Raw genomic sequence first — 19,748 nt, 5'->3', positions numbered from 1 at the left:
CAGTTATACCACTGTTAACATTTTTTTTTTTACTGTTACTAAGCACCGACACAGTTCCGCTTTACTCAGAATTAATCACTGCTCCCACGCTTCTACAGGCCAGACGCTATGTCGTATTTCTCTCCTTATCACCCTTTCATCTCCACAATAACAAACAGTTGTCCTCCAGCCACCAGAGAACAGACTCAGATGCAGAGGCACCAAAGAGTGAACCCATCACCAACTGCCATCTCCGGCTGTTTCCATGGTAACACCTCATTCTGCACCTTGCTGAAGGGAGAGGTCAAAAGTTCATGTCTCAACGTTCTACAGCTAACTAACAACACTATTTTCCCTCCAGAAACACCTGCCAATCCACAACTCTGTTACATGTCTTGTTTTTTCACACCCAATAGTACTTTTCGTTTAACATAAACATGCAACGTACTGTTCAATCTCCACTTCTTACAATCAACCAATCATTTTTATTTTTTAAACCACACCCAGCCTCTTCCTTTTTCTTTATTTAGAATTTCAACTTCTAACTACCATTCCACTTCCAGAACCGATCGGAGGACGACTACAAATCCCTTGAAAATGAAGGTCTGGCTAATAGGACACAGTTATATTCACTGGAGTGAAAAATATGCAGTAAGCAGACGAATTTGCAACCTCAGCTTACCAAATGTACACATAACATGGATTTCCAAAAGAGGATTGAAATGTCACCAATTGATTCCATTGGTGAAAACTTTTATGCATCTCCCAGAACCAGACCTTATAATTGTGCACTGTGGTGGGAACGATCTAGGCACAATCACTGGGGTAGGTCTGGAAATGCTTCTAAAAGACACCTTTCGACAATTGATGACACTTTTTCCTCGATCTGCCTTGGTATATTCCAATATATGCCAAAGACAGAAATGGAATTGGTCCAATCACCATTGTGCACAATTTGAGAAAGCAAGGTGACATGTAAATAAATCTGTTTCTGCGTTCCTCAGAGATTATAGCATGGGTTCTATTTACCACAACAACTTGCGCTACCACATGCAAGACGTCTATAGGAGAGACGGTGTTCATTTCACGAATGAGGGAAACAGAATCTTCCTCTGCAACATCAGGCTCTGCATCGGTACTTACTTATAAATGCAGAAAACACTCAATTAACACAAGGGCTCTTTTCAGAGCCACCTTATATCTAAGCACTCAAACTTCTGATTTACCTCCATTTTCACACTCTTGTAAATAGGTGTGCGCGACCGGGTGCGCGCACCCCGTATTTTTTTTTCGGGGAAAAATTATATCTTTTCGCGTTTAAGGGCCTTACTGCACACCCTGAGAAAACCTACGCAGGAAGACAATCTCTACCTTCTCCCCTTTCCATGTTTCAACGCTTTGAAATGAACAATATATTTACTCGCAGTGACAAAATGGCGGACAAAACTTCCTGATTTCCTTCGAATCGAACGTTAACAGACGTCACGCAACAAAAAAAAAATCCGCTCACGCGCAGCCGCTTGAGTGCGCGCACGCGTGCGCGCCTATAGATATATAATTGACTTTAACTTTAATTTTCTCAACAACTACTGAACGGATTTACACCATTCCAAAAAAAGCGTAATCTGCGAGCCGGACTGTACCGTTTTGCCAAATTTCTTATAAATCCATTCACCCGTTCGACCTGTAGCCGAGTCTAAAGGTCCTATGGAAAATAACATGGAGAAAACACGTTTTGGGACCCCCCTTTTATCTCAGCCCCCACTTGACCAATCCCCCCCAAACTTTTAGGGAAGGAGCGCAGCGGACTGAGCCATCTTCTTTGAGAAATTCGCTAAGATTCTTCAACCAGGGCCAAAGTTATTCCAAATAGAATGTTGAGGATTTCCTATGGAAACTAGGTCCTAACTATAACTACCTACTGGCGACCGCCAGTAGGTAATATATATATATATATATATATTTGTGTACATATATGGATTTTGTGTATTTGATCTGCCTGCTAGGGTCTGTTATTGATCATCTCTGTTTGCGTTTTATTTGATATTTTGCTTAGCTGCCACTTGTATATGATAAGAATCAGCCGGTTCTAAATCACTTTGCACTTTATAGCACATATCACTTTACACGTTTAATAATCCTGCTGCTATTACCGATTACATTCTAGGTATAATTGCTAATTAAACACTCTTATGAGTATGCACAAAACCTTATTCATTAGCACTCTTGCACTTTGTGTGGGTTTTTGTACAATACTGTATATAACATTTGTCTATCACCTCGATTTTACGTATCTGTATATATTTACACCACGCTGTTTACTTAGGGCACTTGCCCTCTATAACGTCAACTGAAATAAATATTGGAATGTTTCTTTAATATTAGTAAGAATCATTGCCAGATTTATAAAGTTTTTTAAAGAGAATTTTTCTGAAGACAGACATTTATATAAGAAAACAGACTGTGGTCAGAACACATCATTAGTATGTTCTTTATATCTATGATGGTTGGAAGTTGGAGTCAGAAAAGATGTGAACAGTATTTAAATCACCTGGGTCTCTGGGTAGGTCATGTGATCAAGTCCGGGTTCCCCGGACGAAACGCGTCATGCTGCTACCCATTTTGGAATAAAGCACTTTTCTTCACTCTTCGCTGTGGTCTGTACCTGTTTGTGCTGGTGTTCGTTGGAATCCTTGTGCTGCAGGACTGTGGACTTCAATATAATATATATATTCACTGAAAAAACCATAGGTTATAGACCATATATAGTTGGGGATTAGCATTTTCAAAACCTTATTTCACTCGCACAAAACCATTGAAATTCGCATATATAGTTAGATGCACTAACTATATATCGCGCACCCGCAAGCCACTGCTGATGATGTCACATATTACATCATTCATGACATGGTCAGTGACATCACTGATGACATCACTGATGACGTCATTCATGTGATAATACGATGAATCTGTTCAGACTCTAATATAACCTTAGATACACTCAGTGTAAACAGACACTCACAGATTGTCACTTATCCATAGTTACTCATACACCCAGTCAGTCATGCAAATAATCAATCACACCTCCATTTCTTCAACTATACAGTTATACACATCTTACTTATTGAAACTTATTCTAGCACATATTTACTCTTATACAATCCCTGATACAAGTTTTCAATGATCCATGCAGCCACTCACACATTCACTAGCTATTATACACAGTAATTTATATATCTCAACTCACATGCACTGTGTTTTACATATGTACTTACTTTGACATGTAGCACCGAGCTATCCATTCACTCACCAATACACTCATGCACAGTCAACCGCCCATACAGCTGTTTCCACATGCACTTTTGAACCCATACATCTAGTGAATCAACTGCTCACACATCTATGCACAGAGTCATACACCTCCCAGCCACCCACACACACACTCACTCTCCCATACAAATACTTGGGCAACCAATCAATTACCCATATAGTTACTCATATAGCTACTGATCAACACATGCAGCAGTTTACAGAACAGCAGACATAATGATGCACAAATTTAGACAGTTTAGTCCCTAACCCATGCACTCAGTGAGACACATTTAAACACTCTCTCATACAGTCTGTCATGCATCTACTAAATCCTTCATCCAGACACTTATACATCCACTCATTCTTCAATATGTAAGACATATTTTAACTTTACAGAAACATACAGTCACTGGATGGTGTCATCAGTGATGTCATTTTATTTGTCATTAGTGATGTTGTCAGTGATGTCATTTGAGTTGTCATCAGTGATGTCATCAGTGATGTCACTGACCATGTCATGAATGTAATATGTGACATCAGCAGCAGTGGATTGCGGGTGCGCGATATATAGTTAGTGCATCTAACTATATATGCGAATTTCAATGGTTTTGTGCGAGTAAAATAAGGTTTTGAAAATGCTAATCCCTAACTATATATGGTCTATAACCTATAGTTTTTTCAGTGAATTTTCAAGGTTTTGTAAATGCTAATTCCTAACTATATATGGTCTATAACCTATGGTTTTTTCAGTGAATTTCAATGGTTTTTTAATAGCAAATAGCAAAAGCTGTAAAATGTATTCTTTTTTTTTTCTCCAAAGTACGCTCCCCGGTTCGCTTACTGGTGCGCGTACCGGGCGCTCCCGCCGCGAAATTAAAAAAAAAAAAATTCTCTATTTTTGCATGTATCAGCATCCTAATCCCCCCTCCGAAAACCTAGAGGGTCACAAAGTGTCTACCGTGCCCCCTTCTACCCATACCGAACATTGTTTGTCCTCCATTTTGTGTCTCAATTCTACCAATACTCAAAATGGAGGATTCCCGTAACGCTGCCGTTTCGCGTACCGGGGAGCGCACCGGTAAACGCTCGATAAAAAAAGGTGGGAAAGTAATTTACAGAAAAACCACTACAGACACTTTCATCAAATATAGAATAGCCCCTACTACATAGCACTCCCTACCATTTCCCCAAATTTGATGGAATTTCATTGTGAAAATTATGCTGTAAGCCTGATTAAATATCCTGAGGTAAATTACCTAACCAAAACACTGATGAAGTGTTAGAATTGACAACCAATCAAAATGCTACTTTCAATATCTTCTATTATTTCATGACATTTGATTGGTTATGTACCTGAATATATATAAAGAAAGAGAAACAGACATTTTGACCACTACTTCTTGAAGTACATATCAAGTACATTTCAACTGATAACTTAAACTTTTATTTGAAAGGTAAGATGTTATTTTAAAAACTGAAGTATGTTCTGTACTGTAAGTTAATTAGGAAAACATTTTCTGATAGTTATATACTATCCCTCTGTAATACTTATAGAATAAAATAGACTTCTCTGTTTTAGTTATGGATGGAGTTAGACTTGTCTTGTATAATTAAGAATTGACTTAGACTTTATCACATAATTTTTTTGATATTTCTACTTCCAGTTTGATACCATACACTGCCCAACGAAAAAATCACGGTTTAAAAAAATCAAACTACCTGTCTGTACTTAAACCCAACAGTGCCCTATCTGTACTGATATATTTTTTAAAAATTCATTTTACAGCATAGAAATGGAAGGAGAGCAGAAAATAACGTGGAAATTGTTACAGAATGCAACCAAGACACAGAAAATGATTCAGAATTCTTTGATGAATCAATGGACATAGAACTTCTGCAATGTGTTGAAGCTGTGGATTTCTTAATTGAAATGAGACAAAATCTGACCAAAAATTATTAGAAGTTCTTTTTAATTTTGAAAATAAATCAGAAAAATAAATTTATATATAATAATTCAAAAATTGTTTGAGACAATATTCATTTTTATATGTATTTTTTAAACTAGTAGCAAATTGATTTTAATGTAAAATCAGACTTTAAATATACTGTGCAACTTTAAGTTTGCTCATAGTTACTTCCTTTCTTCCACTATATCATCTCCAATGTGTATTTAACATCTCTTTATCATCTCCTGCCTTCATGGTGTTTCTGCTTTCCCGACAGACTACGCTATGAATTCCATATACCTCAATAACTTCTGAAACAACCTGCAAGATATCTACAAAGGAAACTATGTATTTTTATTTTTAGACTCTGCATTGGTACCTACATGTTGGTACTTAAATAAAATAAATAAAAATAAAAAAAAGAACAATCAATAAACATACAATATTTAAACATTCTTTCATCCTATTTTCCCAATATTACGCTTCCCGGACCGCTTCCCGGTGCGCGTACCGAGCGCTCCCCCCGAAAAAAAAAAGATATAAAAATTATTATTTTTTAACCCCGAGAGGCCCTTTTAAAGCCCCCTCATCAAACCTAGGGAGTCAGGGAGGATGTACTCTGCCCCCTTATGCTCATTTCCCACTTTGTTTTTTCCACCTCTTGTCTCTCGATCCTACCGAGAGACAAGATGGCGGCTGTTCCGGACTGTTTAGAATGTTGACAGACACCGGAGAGCCAATCCGCTTCGCTTCGCGAAGTTCCGTTACGCGTCAGGTACGCGAACCGGAGAGCTAACCGGAGCGCTGTCACAGATATATCTGTTTTTTAAAACGTTAATTTCTCAAAATCCACTGGAGCACATATATTGAGACATAGCAAAGGCACGTCGGGCAAACCAGATTTACAATTTTGCCAAGTTTCGTGTAAATCCATTCAGCCGTTCGAGCTAAAAGTGAGTCCAACTGCCCTATGGAAAACTCAATGTTAAAAACGCGTTTTGGGACCCCCCTTTTTCCTCGGCCCCCCCTTGACGAAACCCCCCCAAATTTTTAAGGGCTGCTCAGAAACAATGTGCCATTTTCCTGAAAATTTCAGCCAATTCCGTCCACAAACGCCAAAGTTATTCGACATAGGTTTTTTTCCTATGGGATTTTTGAAAATTCTAACTATATATACCTACTGGGGACCGCCAGTAGGATATATAGATAGATATATATATATATATATATATATACACATTCCAAAGTAACGGTGCTCTCAGTCAGCAAATCCACACAACACCTCGCAAGACTCCAAGGGTGTTTATTTAAACCAACAACATGTTTCGGCTGCGGACAGCCTTGATCACGTTAGTTTCAAAGTGCACAGTTTCCGGTAAAAATACCAAATTTCATCGCCATAGAAACAGGACTTGGTAGCGAGAAACGAAAAAGTAAAGTTATACATTCATTAAAAAGATGTTGACATTCATCACATAATATGCTGTATCAGGCATATTTAAACACACATTTCGAACGATTTAAATTAATTCTTTAACATCGTGCGCATTCTGTTAAAAATACAAAATTACGTGTGTGCCCGTTATGTTAAATTCTTCTGTTACATGCACAGGAAAAAAACTGTTTGTAATGCTCCTATCCAAGCATACACCCCACAATATTCATTTTGATCGCGGCATCCGCCGCCATAATTGTAGTTTAAATCTGTCTCGAAACTACAAGTTGCTATGACAACCAGGTATCAAAGAATAGGGCCCTGCAACAGGAGATACGTGAGGTATACTGAAGAGAGATATGACAGCACCCACAAAGTCCGTGCAAATCCCCATATGTGTGCACAACACAGTTCACAGCTGTTCGAGGCATGCGGCGCCCTGATTGAAGTAATTGGGTTTACGCGTTAGCCAAGCTAAAATTTAGCATCAAGGTTGAAGTCACAGCCCGGTTCGAGCATGTACATTGTAAGGCAGGAATGCCACACTGAGAAAATGTTAGCCGCCGCTAAACTAAATGCAAAACAAAATACTTCTGCATATGGCCCTATGTACAAATTAAGTAGGAACAGATGGTGTGAATGCAGGAAATGCGTGTTGCTCTCGGGTCTCAAATGAAACCACTGGAACTGTGACTGCATGGGTGGCCAATGTAAACTAATATACATCAAGGTACTGCAGTGCACAAGTATCGTGCAAATAGGTATCTGGGTCTATGTCTGTAAAATACAGGGGGGGTGACATGGCAAGGAACCAAGATAGTGTGGTGAGGTATAACGGTCAGATGCCACAAAAACGTTCTAGGAACATTATCAGGAGTGAACAGCAAAGTACCAAGTCCAAAACTGTAGCCCCCAAGAATATGGGGCCTACCTTGACGGAAACTGTTTTTCCTGTGCATGTAACAGAAGAATTTAACATAACGGGCACACACGTAATTTTGTATTTTTAACAGAATGCGCACGATGTTAAAGAATTAATTTAAATCGTTCGAAATGTGTGTTTAAATATGCCTGATACAGCATATTATGTGATGAATGTCAACATCTTTTTAATGAATGTATAACTTTACTTTTTCGTTTCTCGCTACCAAGTCCTGTTTCTATGGCGATGAAATTTGGTATTTTTACCGGAAACTGTGCACTTTGAAACTAACGTGATCAAGGCTGTCCGCAGCCGAAACATGTTGTTGGTTTAAATAAACACCCTTGGAGTCTTGCGAGGTGTTGTGTGGATTTGCTGACTGAGAGCACCGTTACTTTGGAACTTTTGAAAATTGAATTACCGGCGTGCTCGGCCGGCATTGGTGCCACTTCCCGAGGGGCCACTGTCAGCGCTTGACGAGCGGACGTTGGAACTAACAATATATATACATATATATATTTTCACTGAAAAAAACCATAGGTTTCACACCAGTTATAGTTAGCTGGAAATTTTACGGACATAAAACCATTGAAATTCTCACGTTCTAGTTAGTTGGACTCACTATAACTTGCGCGCCTGCAATGCATTGCTGATGACGTCACATATTACATCACTCATGACATGGTCAGTGACATCACTCACAACATCACTGATGACACCATCCTTGTAACAGACCTCCTTTCAGTGTAATGTGACCCTAGAAACACATATTCAAAAATAGAAACTAACATTTTCAAAAAAATGGAGATACCCATACCAGTTACAACCAATTCAGTAATTCCACCATCTATATACACATCCACTCATTCAGCAACAGTTCTATATAGTCACTCATACATATACTCACTTATCATATGTAGTGATACACATATACATCCTGTTACACACTAACAGTCATCCGAAAGTTACTCATACACATACTCAAACATGTAAATAAACTATTGAACATCCATTTATTTGCATATACAACTATACACACACTAGCACATTACTTCTAAGGAAACCTACACATACTTACTCTCTTAAACAATCACTTATAGAAACACATACTTATTTAAACAGGAACTCTTTCAATCTCTCACTCTCACATATACTCACGTATATACATCAATACTCACATATACTAGATTAAAACATATGTAGTTACTTATAAAGACACTAGTGAGACGGTCATTCACTCACTAACACACATACACACACTCATCCACCCATAGAGTCCTGCACATATGCTGTCTTCAAAACACATACAAACAGTGAGTTAGTCATTGATGCATCTATGTGCTAAGTAACACCCCCACCAAACCATACAGACACTCATACTGATACTAAAAAAACATCTAATAACACATATACACACACACACATGTAGCTACTCACCAACCCATGCAGCCACTTATACACAAAGTGAAACACTGATACAAACATTTAAATATTTAAACAATACTCGCTAATATATGTATTCACTAAGATACACTTAATAAGCCAGTTAACCAATCAAATTAAGACACTTATTTAAACATTTATTCTTCCATTGACCTTTACATATACATATATAAAACGTTTATTTTTTAGAAAGACACATTCACTGGATGGTGTCATCAGTGATGTCATGAGTGATGTCACGGACCATGTCAAGAGTGATGTAATATGTGACGTCATCAGCAGTGCATTGCAGGCGCGCAAGTTATAGTGAGTCCAACTACCTATAACGTGGGAATTTCAATGGTTTTATGTCAGTAAAATTTCCAGCTAACTAGAACTGGTGCGAAACCTATGGTTTTTTCAGTGAATTTCAAAGTTTTTTTAATAGCAAATTTCTATTGCTATCACATATAATATTTTTTATAATGAATCCTATATTGTATATTTATGTAATACTATTTTTTATATGTATATGTGTATATATATATATATATATATATATATATATATATATATATATATATATATATATATATATTTCATGCTTTCTTTTTTTTGCCCTTGAGCGCTCCCGGTGCGCGTACAGGTGAGCGCACCGGTAAGCGCAGTCTTGCGGCGCGCCCCGGTGCGCGTACCGGTGAGCGTCACGTTATCGCTATTGCCGCCAATGAAAACATAATCGTGACGTATCGCGTAGCCGCGTCCGGGTGATACGCACGGCGTAAGCGCACCCGGAAGCACCCGAGCGCGCTACGTAAGTGCCCCTGGGCGCGCCCCGGGGCACGTAGCGTAAGCGCGTCGGGTCATGTGACCTAAAAATAAAACTTTTTATTGGTTCAGGACAGTTTTGGTTTCCAAATGATGAAAGCCCTGGTCATGTGACCTGAAAATAAAACTTTTTATTGGTTCAGGACAGTTTTGTTTTCCTAATAATGAAAGCCCCCACCTTTTTTCCTCATTCTCACTTTGTACTTTGAGTGAGGAAGACCTGTTTCCAAACCTATTAGTACCTATTTGTACTGAGAAATGGCTACAGTAGCAGCAGCAGCAGCATCTCAGCCACCACCACCACCACCAAGAGGACCACCACAACACCACCACAGTGGTGGAGATGAAGAGGAGGAGGAAGGAATTTTTTTAAATCCCAAGGGGCCAAAAAAAAGTAAATGCGCCAAAGGTTACTTGTTTGATCTGTGGCACTGTACTTTCGAGAGGGAACCCTGCCAAAGAATATTGTTTTGGCAACACCACCATGATTCGCCTCATGCAACGCCGGCACCCTAACAACTATAGTGCGGCAGAGGTCAGAGAACTGACCAGAAACCCTCCCCAATCTTTTCCCAGCACCTCCCAAAGTACCCAACCCCCTCCATCGGGACCAGAGACAAGCGAGATGGTACCAAACATCCAAACCCAGTTTGGAAATTTCAAAATTGTTTGCATATTTTGTGGGCGTACAATTTGCTATGGTGAGCAAAGTGTTAAACTTATCAACCGTGCTGGTGACAACCACAAGTGCCCAAAGAAACCTTAATTTTTTCCTGATTTTTTTTGCTCCAGTTGAGCCGTTTACAATTCCCTGTTTTTTGTTTGTCCCCATAAAAATTCCCAAACAAATATAAAATTGTTCATAAAAGCCAAAAAAAGTACAAAATGTTCAAAAAAACATGAAGAATATAAAACAACAAAAAAAAGAAAATAAACAGTTCTTTTTAGAACTACCTCCAATTTATAAAAAAAGGCTAAATTTTTTATAAACTCTGTCATTCTTTTTTTCCCCATGGTACGCTCCCCGGTCCACGTACCGGGCGCTCCCCCCCCGCACAAATCGAAAAAAAAAATGTTTTTTGGCCCGCGGGTCCTTTTATAGCCACCACATCAAACCTAGGGGGACAGGGGGGGGGTCTACTCTGCCCCCTTATGGTCATTTCCCCCTTTGTTTTTGCCACCTCTTGTGTCTCGATCCTACCGAGACACAAGATGGCGGCCGCTCCGGACTGTTTGGAATGATGAAACACACCCGAGAGCCAATCAGCTTTCCACGCGGGAACTCGCGTAGCGCGCGTTAGCGCCCCGGTGCGAATACCGGGGCCCCGCTTATAGATCTATATTTTTTTTAACCTAAATTACTCAAAATCCACTGGAGCACATATCTTGAGACATAGCAAAGGCACATCGGGCTACCAGTCCCTACAATTTTGCCAAGTTACGTGGAAATCCATTCAGCCACGGGCCGGGACCTGGGGCCACACACTTTGCCTCTCGCCTGGTTTACACTGCTGCCCAACTCACTGCACTATCTGCCTTTCCCTCTCCTGCCCCTCTCCCCCTTCATCACCTACAATCACTTGGTATTCCCTCTTCTCCCCTACTTCACCCGACTCTTTTCTCTTCCGTCTCCCCTCCTCTCCCCTCTATTTCACCTCCGGTTCCTCGTTCCTCTTCGGCCCCCACGGTTGCCTCTGCCTACCTACTCAACACCCGGTCCGCAGTTAAACACCAGGCAGCACTTTTTAATCTTTTAACCACTGATTTTCCAGACTTTTTATTTCTGACCGAAACCTGGTTCACTACTGACTCTCTCCCTGATCTTCTAGCCATCCTCCCTGACACCTACTATGCCCTCCGAGCTGACCGCCCGGATGGCAAGGCCAGCGGGGGGGTGGCGATGATTGTCCGGTCGGCACTTACATTTCAGCTCCTTCCTCACCCCCCCATTCCTAACGTGGACTACCTGGTGGCCCGTTCCCTCAACCTTCCTTCCCCCCTCACTGTGGTTCTTGTCTATCGCCCCCCTCAATCGATGCCTTCCTTTGTAGCCTCCATCCAGGAGTTGCTGGCCACCCTCGTGGTCAACAACTCCTCTGTGCTCCTTCTTGGTGACTTTAACTTCTGGCCAGGAGACCCTAAAGAAGATCTTTCTTCAAAAGACTTCTCTGCCACTCTTCAATGTCTGAACCTTACCTCTTACGTCACAGCCCCGACCCACGTGCATGGCCATATACTTGACCAAATCTGGTCGTCTTGTCCCCTTGCTTTACCTCCCTCCATCTCTCCTTGTGTCTGGTCCGATCACTCTATTATTTCCTTTTCTGTTCACTTAGGTGTGGTTGACAAACCCTCTCCCCCTAAAAACCTTCTAGCCCGCAACTGGAACCATGCCGACCTTGATTCCCTTTCACTCACTGGTTTCTTCCGCTCCTGATCTTACTTGTCTCCCCCTTGAATCCCAGGCCAAAGCCTTAAGTACATGGCTTGCTGCTTCATGTGACCGTGTGGCCCCGCTTAAAAAGATCAAAGCGGTTCGTCCATACGATGCGCACAAATGGTTCTCCACTGAGCTCAAAGCACTAAAACTTGATCTCAGGCGGGCGGAACGCCTCTGGAGACGTCAGTATTCCCCCCCTCTGCGAGTTCAGTACAGACAACTCCTTACCAACTACAAAAAAGCAGTCCTTAATGCCAAAACCTCTTATTTCACGGAGAGAGTATCGCTCTCCATGAATAAACCCCGCGAAATCTTCTCTTTGGTTCGCAATCTTGCCACTTCTGATCGCTCCTCCCCCGGCTTGGTTCCTTCCCAACCCCTCTGTCTCTCACTCAATAACTTTTTTATCGACAAGATTGCGAAAATTAAAGCTAACATTCCCACTGTGCCTCAGCCTATCCTCACCAGCCCTGCCACTCCCCCTTCTTCTTCCCTCGACACTTTCCCCCCTATTTCCCCTGACTTGTTTCACATCTGTCTAAAGTTAAATCTGGTTCTCCTTTGGATGGCGCTCCTGCGCGTATCCTTAAAATCCTCTTCACTAATTGTCCTGGTCCTCCCCTCTCTCTTCTCAACTCCTCACTGGCCTCCGGTGCTGTTCCCTCTTCCTTTAAATCTGCTGTTGTGCTCCCTATTCTAAAAAAACCTGGTCTAGATCCTTCCCTCCCCGCTAATTTCCGTCCCATTTCCCTTCTCCCCTACTTGGGTAAGATCCTAGAGACCCACGTCACCTCCCGCCTCTCCTCATACATCGAGGACAATGGTCTTTTAGCTTCCCACCAGGCGGGCTTCCGCCCTGGCCATTCTGCAGAAGCGGTGGTTCTAGCGGTCTTGGATGAACTCAAGGGCAAGGCAGATGTTAACCTTCCCCAAGCCCTGGTGCTTCTCGACTTGTCCGCTGCGTTTGACACGGTCGACCATTCCATTCTTCTCGACCGTGTCTGCGCAGCGGGCATTCGGGGCGCGGCCTTCTCCTGGCTATCATCCTTTCTTCAGGATAGGCATCAGGCTGTTCATCTCTCTGGTTTCTCTGCCCCCTCCTGTCCGGTCACCTGTGGTGTTCCTCAGGGCTCCTCTCTTTCCCCTCTCCTCTTTAATCTGTACATCTGTCCCCTTGTTTCTTCTCTGCTCAAGCTGGGGGTCTCTGTATATAATTACGCAGATGACCTCCAGCTTGTCTTTGATCTGTCTTCCTCTCCCGATTCTATTCCCAAGTTCAGTTCCACCCTTATCTTTATCTCTGAGTGGATGAGCGCCAACCATCTTAAGCTCAACCCCGATAAGACGGAACTTGTCCTCACGGGTGGCCCTTCTAACCCTTGGTCCCCTGCACATTGGCCCCCTTCTTTTGCCCCCCCCCCCACGCCCTCTTCCTCTGTTCGTACCCTTGGCATTAAAGTCAGCTCTGACTTAACCATGCACAGCCAGATCAGCTCTGTTGTGTCTTCATGTTTCCTTTCCCTCCGTCTTATTCGGAAAATATCTCGCTTTTTCACCATCGACGCGCTTAAAACCATAGTCTTGGCTTTAGTCATCTCACGCCTCGACTATGGCAATGGCCTGTACGTGGGCATCCCCTCCCACGAATCCCGACGTTTACAGGCCATTCAAAACCAGGCTGCCCGTCTCATTCTCTCCCTCCCCAAATCCTCTCACATTACCCCGGCTTTGAAATCCCTTCACTGGCTCCCCATCCGCTTCAGATCCCTTTTCAAACTTGCTTGCTTTGCCTTTCGTGCCCACTCTCGCTCTGCCCCTGCTTACATCACTTCCCTCATTTCTTCCTATGTTCCCAGTCGCACCCTCCGCTCTTCCTCTCTCTCCCTTCTTCACATTCCCCGCTTCCGCAAATCCAGATCCGGGGGCACTCGTCTTTCTGTCTTGGCTCCCCAGTTCTGGAATAGTCTCCCACTTCATCTTCGCTCCATTCCTATTTTTAGCCACTTCCGTAAAGCCTTAAAAACTTTTCTTTTTTCTTTGGCTTTCCCTTCCTAGGTTCCCTTGTGTCCCCCTCTGAGTTCTGACCCAGGTCCCCCAGCGCCAGGAAGCCGCTTGGCAGCAGTGCGCTTTATTAAATATTGTTTTCATTTCATTTCATTTCAGCCATTCGGGCTAAAACTGAGGTCGACCACCCTATGGAAATTAACATGGGGAAAACACGTTTTGGGACCTCCCTTTTTTCTCGGCCCCCGCTTGACAAATCCCCCCCCCAAACTTTCAGGGAAGGACCGGAGCGCCGCGAGGCAAATTCGAGGAGATTTTCAGGCAGATTCCTCAACCGGCGCCAAAGTTATTCACAATAGAATGTTGCGATTTCCCTATTGAAAATAATCCTAACTATAACTACCTACTGGCGACCGCCAGTAGAGATATATATATATACACACATATACACATATATACACACATGTGTGTGTGTGTTTATGTTTTCAATTTACCTATTTGCAGTCATTGCTCCACCAGCTTGCAAAAACGTAAAACTGACTCCAACTTTCTATGTACCTGAGGAAGGCGGAAGCTGAAACGTTTTAGTGGAAATATATATCTTGTTCTTTGGTGAATCTATCTGTTTGAGTCACTTCTTTTTTGGACATTTTATTTCTTTGTGACTCATTGTATACTTTTAGATCCAGATTTTTGCCCTGGCTGGCTGTTTTCTTGTGATCCTTCATCTTCAAGTATACACACATATACATACATACATACATACATACATACATATATATACACATATACTCACATTTATATACACATATATACATACATACATACACATAATACATACACAACACATACAATATCCATAACAGTTGCCTGTCAAATGAAGGGAGCCTCACACGAAGATAAATATGGCCACATTTATTCAGTGTAGAAAGCAGCGTGTAGAAACCTGGGCTCGCAGCAAAATAATGTCCTGCCTGACGCGTTTCCTGCACAAAACACTTCCTCAGAGGCATTGGACGATGCTCAGGATAGCACGGCGATTTTTCAGTGCCACATTTAACTTCTTGAAGTCACGCCCCAAAGGGGGCACGGCCACCGCTGTGGCCTGATGGTACTTGAGGTACGGATCTTTTGAAAATGCGCTGTTGTGACTATACTGAAATTTTGATGAAATAATCCCAAGTGGGTGGTGCAGCCAAGTTGATCACGTTGTTGAATTCATTCCGCACGTTACAGGCATCTTCGTTACTTTTCAAAGACGTCATGTGGCGTCTCTGCAGGAGGGCTGTAAACAGCCCCAGGGCCCCACTTCGTGGCTCAGGGACGCTTCAAATCAATCCATAACAGTTGCCTGTCAAATGAAGGGAGCCTCACACGAAGATAAATTTGGCCACATTTATTCAGTGCAGACAGCAGGGTGTAGAAACCTGGGCTCGCAGCAAAGTAATGTCCTGCCGGGTGGGTTTCCTGCATAAAGCACTTATACGATGCTCAGGATAGCACGGCAATTTTTCAGTGCCACATTTAACTTCTTGCAGTCACCCCCAAAGGGGGCGCGGCCACCCCTGTGGAACTTCGGATTTTATACTGGTTGGTGCAAGCCTTCACTCACGCTGTCCCCTCCATTAAATGAATGTGGCTGATACTTACCTGTCATGAGGCTCTTTTCAACTGCAGGCAACTTTGTTGATATATACATACACACACAAAAGAAAAGTTGGCGCACTACAAGGGAGTAGGATGATAACATTTATTGATAACCACAGAGCAGCACCTACTCATTTAGACCGGATGGTCCTGTTCACGGTAGGGAGTCCTATTGCGTTTTTAAATACCATTTAGCCCATGTTGCCCACTATGTGACATTATGGGTAACGTAGTTTAAAAAATGAAAGTAAAAATTGGAAAGCAAATTTTCGGTTGGTATAAAACAATATACTAGTCAAATGTAATGACAGTGTAGGCTGTGATCTTCTTGAAAATTAGCATAATATTACAAAATAATGAATTTATATCAATGTCACTTATGTATATTCACTCAACCAATGTTTCCAACTTTAAATGTCCTATGTGCAAAACAATCTAGGCCTCTGTGGGCAAGTATTACATTGTACTTTCTCACAATTTAAATGAATATACAATGTCCTCGTGCTCCAGATTTTTTTCATTCCCGGAAAGGTGGGTTTGATACATCATTGTGTCTCTTGATTTTAAAGAGCCTTGCCTTAATTATTCCCATTATTGTTTTAAATGTACATGTAATTCCTCATCATTATTCAATCCTGTTGGCTGCTTTGCTTTTAATCGAATGATGTACAGCGATTCCATTTATCTAAATGTCAATGTTCTGTCTCCACCTCGGTCATACTCAGCCACCATGTCAATTCTATAAAATACTAGTCTTCTCCACTCACTGTTCTAATTTAATTGATGTTTGGCCACTGCAGATTTTGTTCCTTTAGTTGGAACTGCCCTGATATTTTCTAAAAAGCGTTCTCAATGGGCATGTGGTGGAATCACTATCTCAAAGGAAGGAGGAAAGCTCATTTGTGTCCTCTTATGAATGTACATAGTTGTGAACTGAAAGTTGGCTACACCAAAGAAATCCCAAAATGTGGCTCAGTGGAGGTGGTTTAATTTACCTGCCAACCTATATGACAGATATGCCACTGATATTACAGAAATGTTGGTGGTTTGTTTTTTTACATGACCACAACTGTAGACTCCGGTCAAATTAGAAACAAAAAGCATGATTCAATAGACCTTAAAGGTGTGGTTTCAATCAAAGTACACAACCAAACTCCTGGAAGAAGACCCAAGGTAATATAATGCACGTATACCTTCAAATAGACCAGAGTTCATTATTAGAAAACGAATTATCATTCTCTAGGAATCTTGACATTTCTACTTTGTACGGTGTGTCTTTTCCACATGTGCTGTGACTAGGTCCGTTGGTCCAACAAGTCCTTTGGCGGAGTCTCATCTTGTACACATTGAGCCATAATAACATTGAGAACACCTCACCCCTGGATTACAGAGCTACACAACAATCACAAACTAGATAAAAAAATAAGCTTGATTTAAGAGACAAGAAAATTTGTTATCTCACCTTTTTGATGTAAGAAATGGTTGATTCACGTGGGACATCTAACTGGATATATATTCCAGTTGGCAGCATACAGTCCACCTTGATCGTGGTATTGGATGCTAGAGGGGAATCTACGGCCCAGATGTCGAGGGCATCTGTCACAGCCGGAGGCATTTTGCAACATGAACACTAAGATAACTGCATGACCCTAGAAATAAGAACAAGTAAACGTATTCCTTTGTTAATACTGTAAAATGCAGATAAGCAAAGTGTCTGCTTTCGAACTGAAAACTCATCTTTGTGTTTATAAGTATTACAAAAATAGACTTTTTGTAAATCTATTGATTTAGATGTAAATATAAAAATCTTAAGATCACATTGAAAATATTGACTGTAGCATCAAGTTTTGTGAAATATAAAGCATCTTATTAACACAACCTCCATACACGTACACGATTTGACACAAAAGCATGCACCTGGGTTAGTGTAAAGAAACAACACTGCTTTTATATTCTCCAACGCAAGCCTCTTTTATTAATTACTCACCATTTTGGACTAGGTTTGTATATGGCCGTATGGTTCGTCGAGTTTAAAAATGCAACTATTGATACTCAAAATTGGTTCACAATTTATCCAGTTCTAGTTAAAAAAGAGATCCAAAATTAAGCTAACAGGTTTCCTTAAAGCACTGCAAATCAAAACTTACAATGCGAACAACATCTGCACACCAATTGAGTCCTGCTCACTTTCTGTAAAAGATGTGCGGAGACACACATAAAAAAAATAATAATGTTTTATATATATATATATATCCATTTATATATATTTTTCTGTCACAAAGCTCCTGCATTCGAAGGCGCACTCCAGAGCAGTAATTAAGGCAACCGGCATTTCATTTTCCTTTATTTCATTCGTGAGGCCCTACGTGTTTCGAAGGCTTCCCTTCTTGTTCACGGGCAAAAGGTCTGTTGTAGCTTAAACATTGAAAGGCACTCCCCTTTTAAAGTACACGATGTCATCGCCCTCAGGTGGGGCGTTTCTTTGTTGTTCACTGCTTGCTGCATGCTGGGGTGTGAAGTGCACAGTGCCTCCTTTTCCATAGTGGTTTTTAAGCTGCTGCAGATTCTTTATTGTTAGTTTTTCTTTACTTTTTCTCGGCCCACAGTGGGCTTTATGAATATGAATTCCAGTTCATTAACGAGCCAAACTGTTCTCCCATGCACAGACTGCGATTAGTTCAGTGTCTGTGAGGCCTCTGATTTAAGAGTGGTGACGTCTTCACGACTGGAATCGCCGTTAATTTTCTGTCACAAAGCTCCTGCATTTGAAGGCGCACTCCAGAGCAGCAATTAAGGCAACCGGCATTTCATTTTCCTTCATTTCATTCGTGAGGCCCTACGCGTTTCGAAGGCTTCCCTTCTTGTTCACGGGCAAAAGGTCTGTTGTAGCTTAAACATTGAAAGGGGAGTGCCTTATATATATATATATTTTTTTTTTTTTGTTTATTTTTTTTTTTCCACTGAAAAAACCATAGGTTTCAGGCCTTTTATAGTTAGGAATTAGCATTTAAAAAACCTTTGAAATGCACTGAAAAAAACATAGGTTTCAGGCTTTATATAGTTAGGAATTAGCATTTAAAAAACCTTTAAAATTCACTAAAAAAACTAAGTTTTAGGGGTGTTAGTTAGCTGGACATTTCACTCATACAAAACCATTGAAATTGCTCCTATATAGTTAGTTGTACTAACTATATTTCGCGCACCTGCAATCCACTGCTGATGAGGTCACATATTACATCATTCATGACATGGTCAGTGACATCACTGATGACATCTCAAATGACATCACTGATGACCTCACTGATTACATCATCCAGTGAATGTGGTTTGCTTCATTATTTAAATATGCATTATATATATAGCAATTTGCATTGAAGAATGAGTGGATATATAAAAATAAATATTTGGATGGAGGATTTAGTAGCAGTGTAATTGACTGTTTACTTGACCAATTTATAGTGTTTCACTAAATATAGTGGATAGTGACTAAACTGTTTGAATATCTATCACTTTGTCAGTTGTTGTGCAAACTGGTTCTCCAGTTGGTTACTAGCTATGTGAAAGTCTATATTAGTTATTGATTAGTTAACTGAGTATTTGTATGGGAGAGTGAATGTGTGTGTGGTTCGCTGGGGGGGTGTGACTGCCCAAAGATATGTGAATAGTTGATTCACTAGATATATGAAGTTTAAACTACATGTTCTAACAGTTGTTTGGGTGAGTGAATAACTTTATGGGTGTGGTGATGAGCAAATATATTTCCCAATGGTACATGTCCAACAAACTAGAAAAATAAAAGGCAGTGTATGTGTC

The 19,748-nt window shown here is 41.1% G+C and overlaps 1 protein-coding gene across 1 annotated transcript in view; it reads right to left on the bottom strand.

Moving 5' to 3' along the window:
* Positions 1-19,748, bottom strand: part of PIK3CB (phosphatidylinositol-4,5-bisphosphate 3-kinase catalytic subunit beta) — a 1,054,351-nt gene that overhangs the window by 683,008 nt on the left and 351,595 nt on the right. The window contains exon 3 of the mRNA XM_086943780.1: positions 17,398-17,584. Coding sequence (XP_086799906.1) covers positions 17,398-17,550 — 153 coding nt within the window. The 5' untranslated portion in view covers positions 17,551-17,584. The remainder of the gene's footprint in view (positions 1-17,397; positions 17,585-19,748) is intronic.

The sequence above is a fragment of the Lissotriton vulgaris genome, chromosome 11 (assembly GCF_964263255.1).
Source record: "Lissotriton vulgaris chromosome 11, aLisVul1.2, whole genome shotgun sequence".
Taxonomy (NCBI): domain Eukaryota; kingdom Metazoa; phylum Chordata; class Amphibia; order Caudata; family Salamandridae; genus Lissotriton; species Lissotriton vulgaris.
Note: the sequence above shows the minus strand (reverse complement) of the source record. Positions and strands in the feature narration are given on the sequence as shown.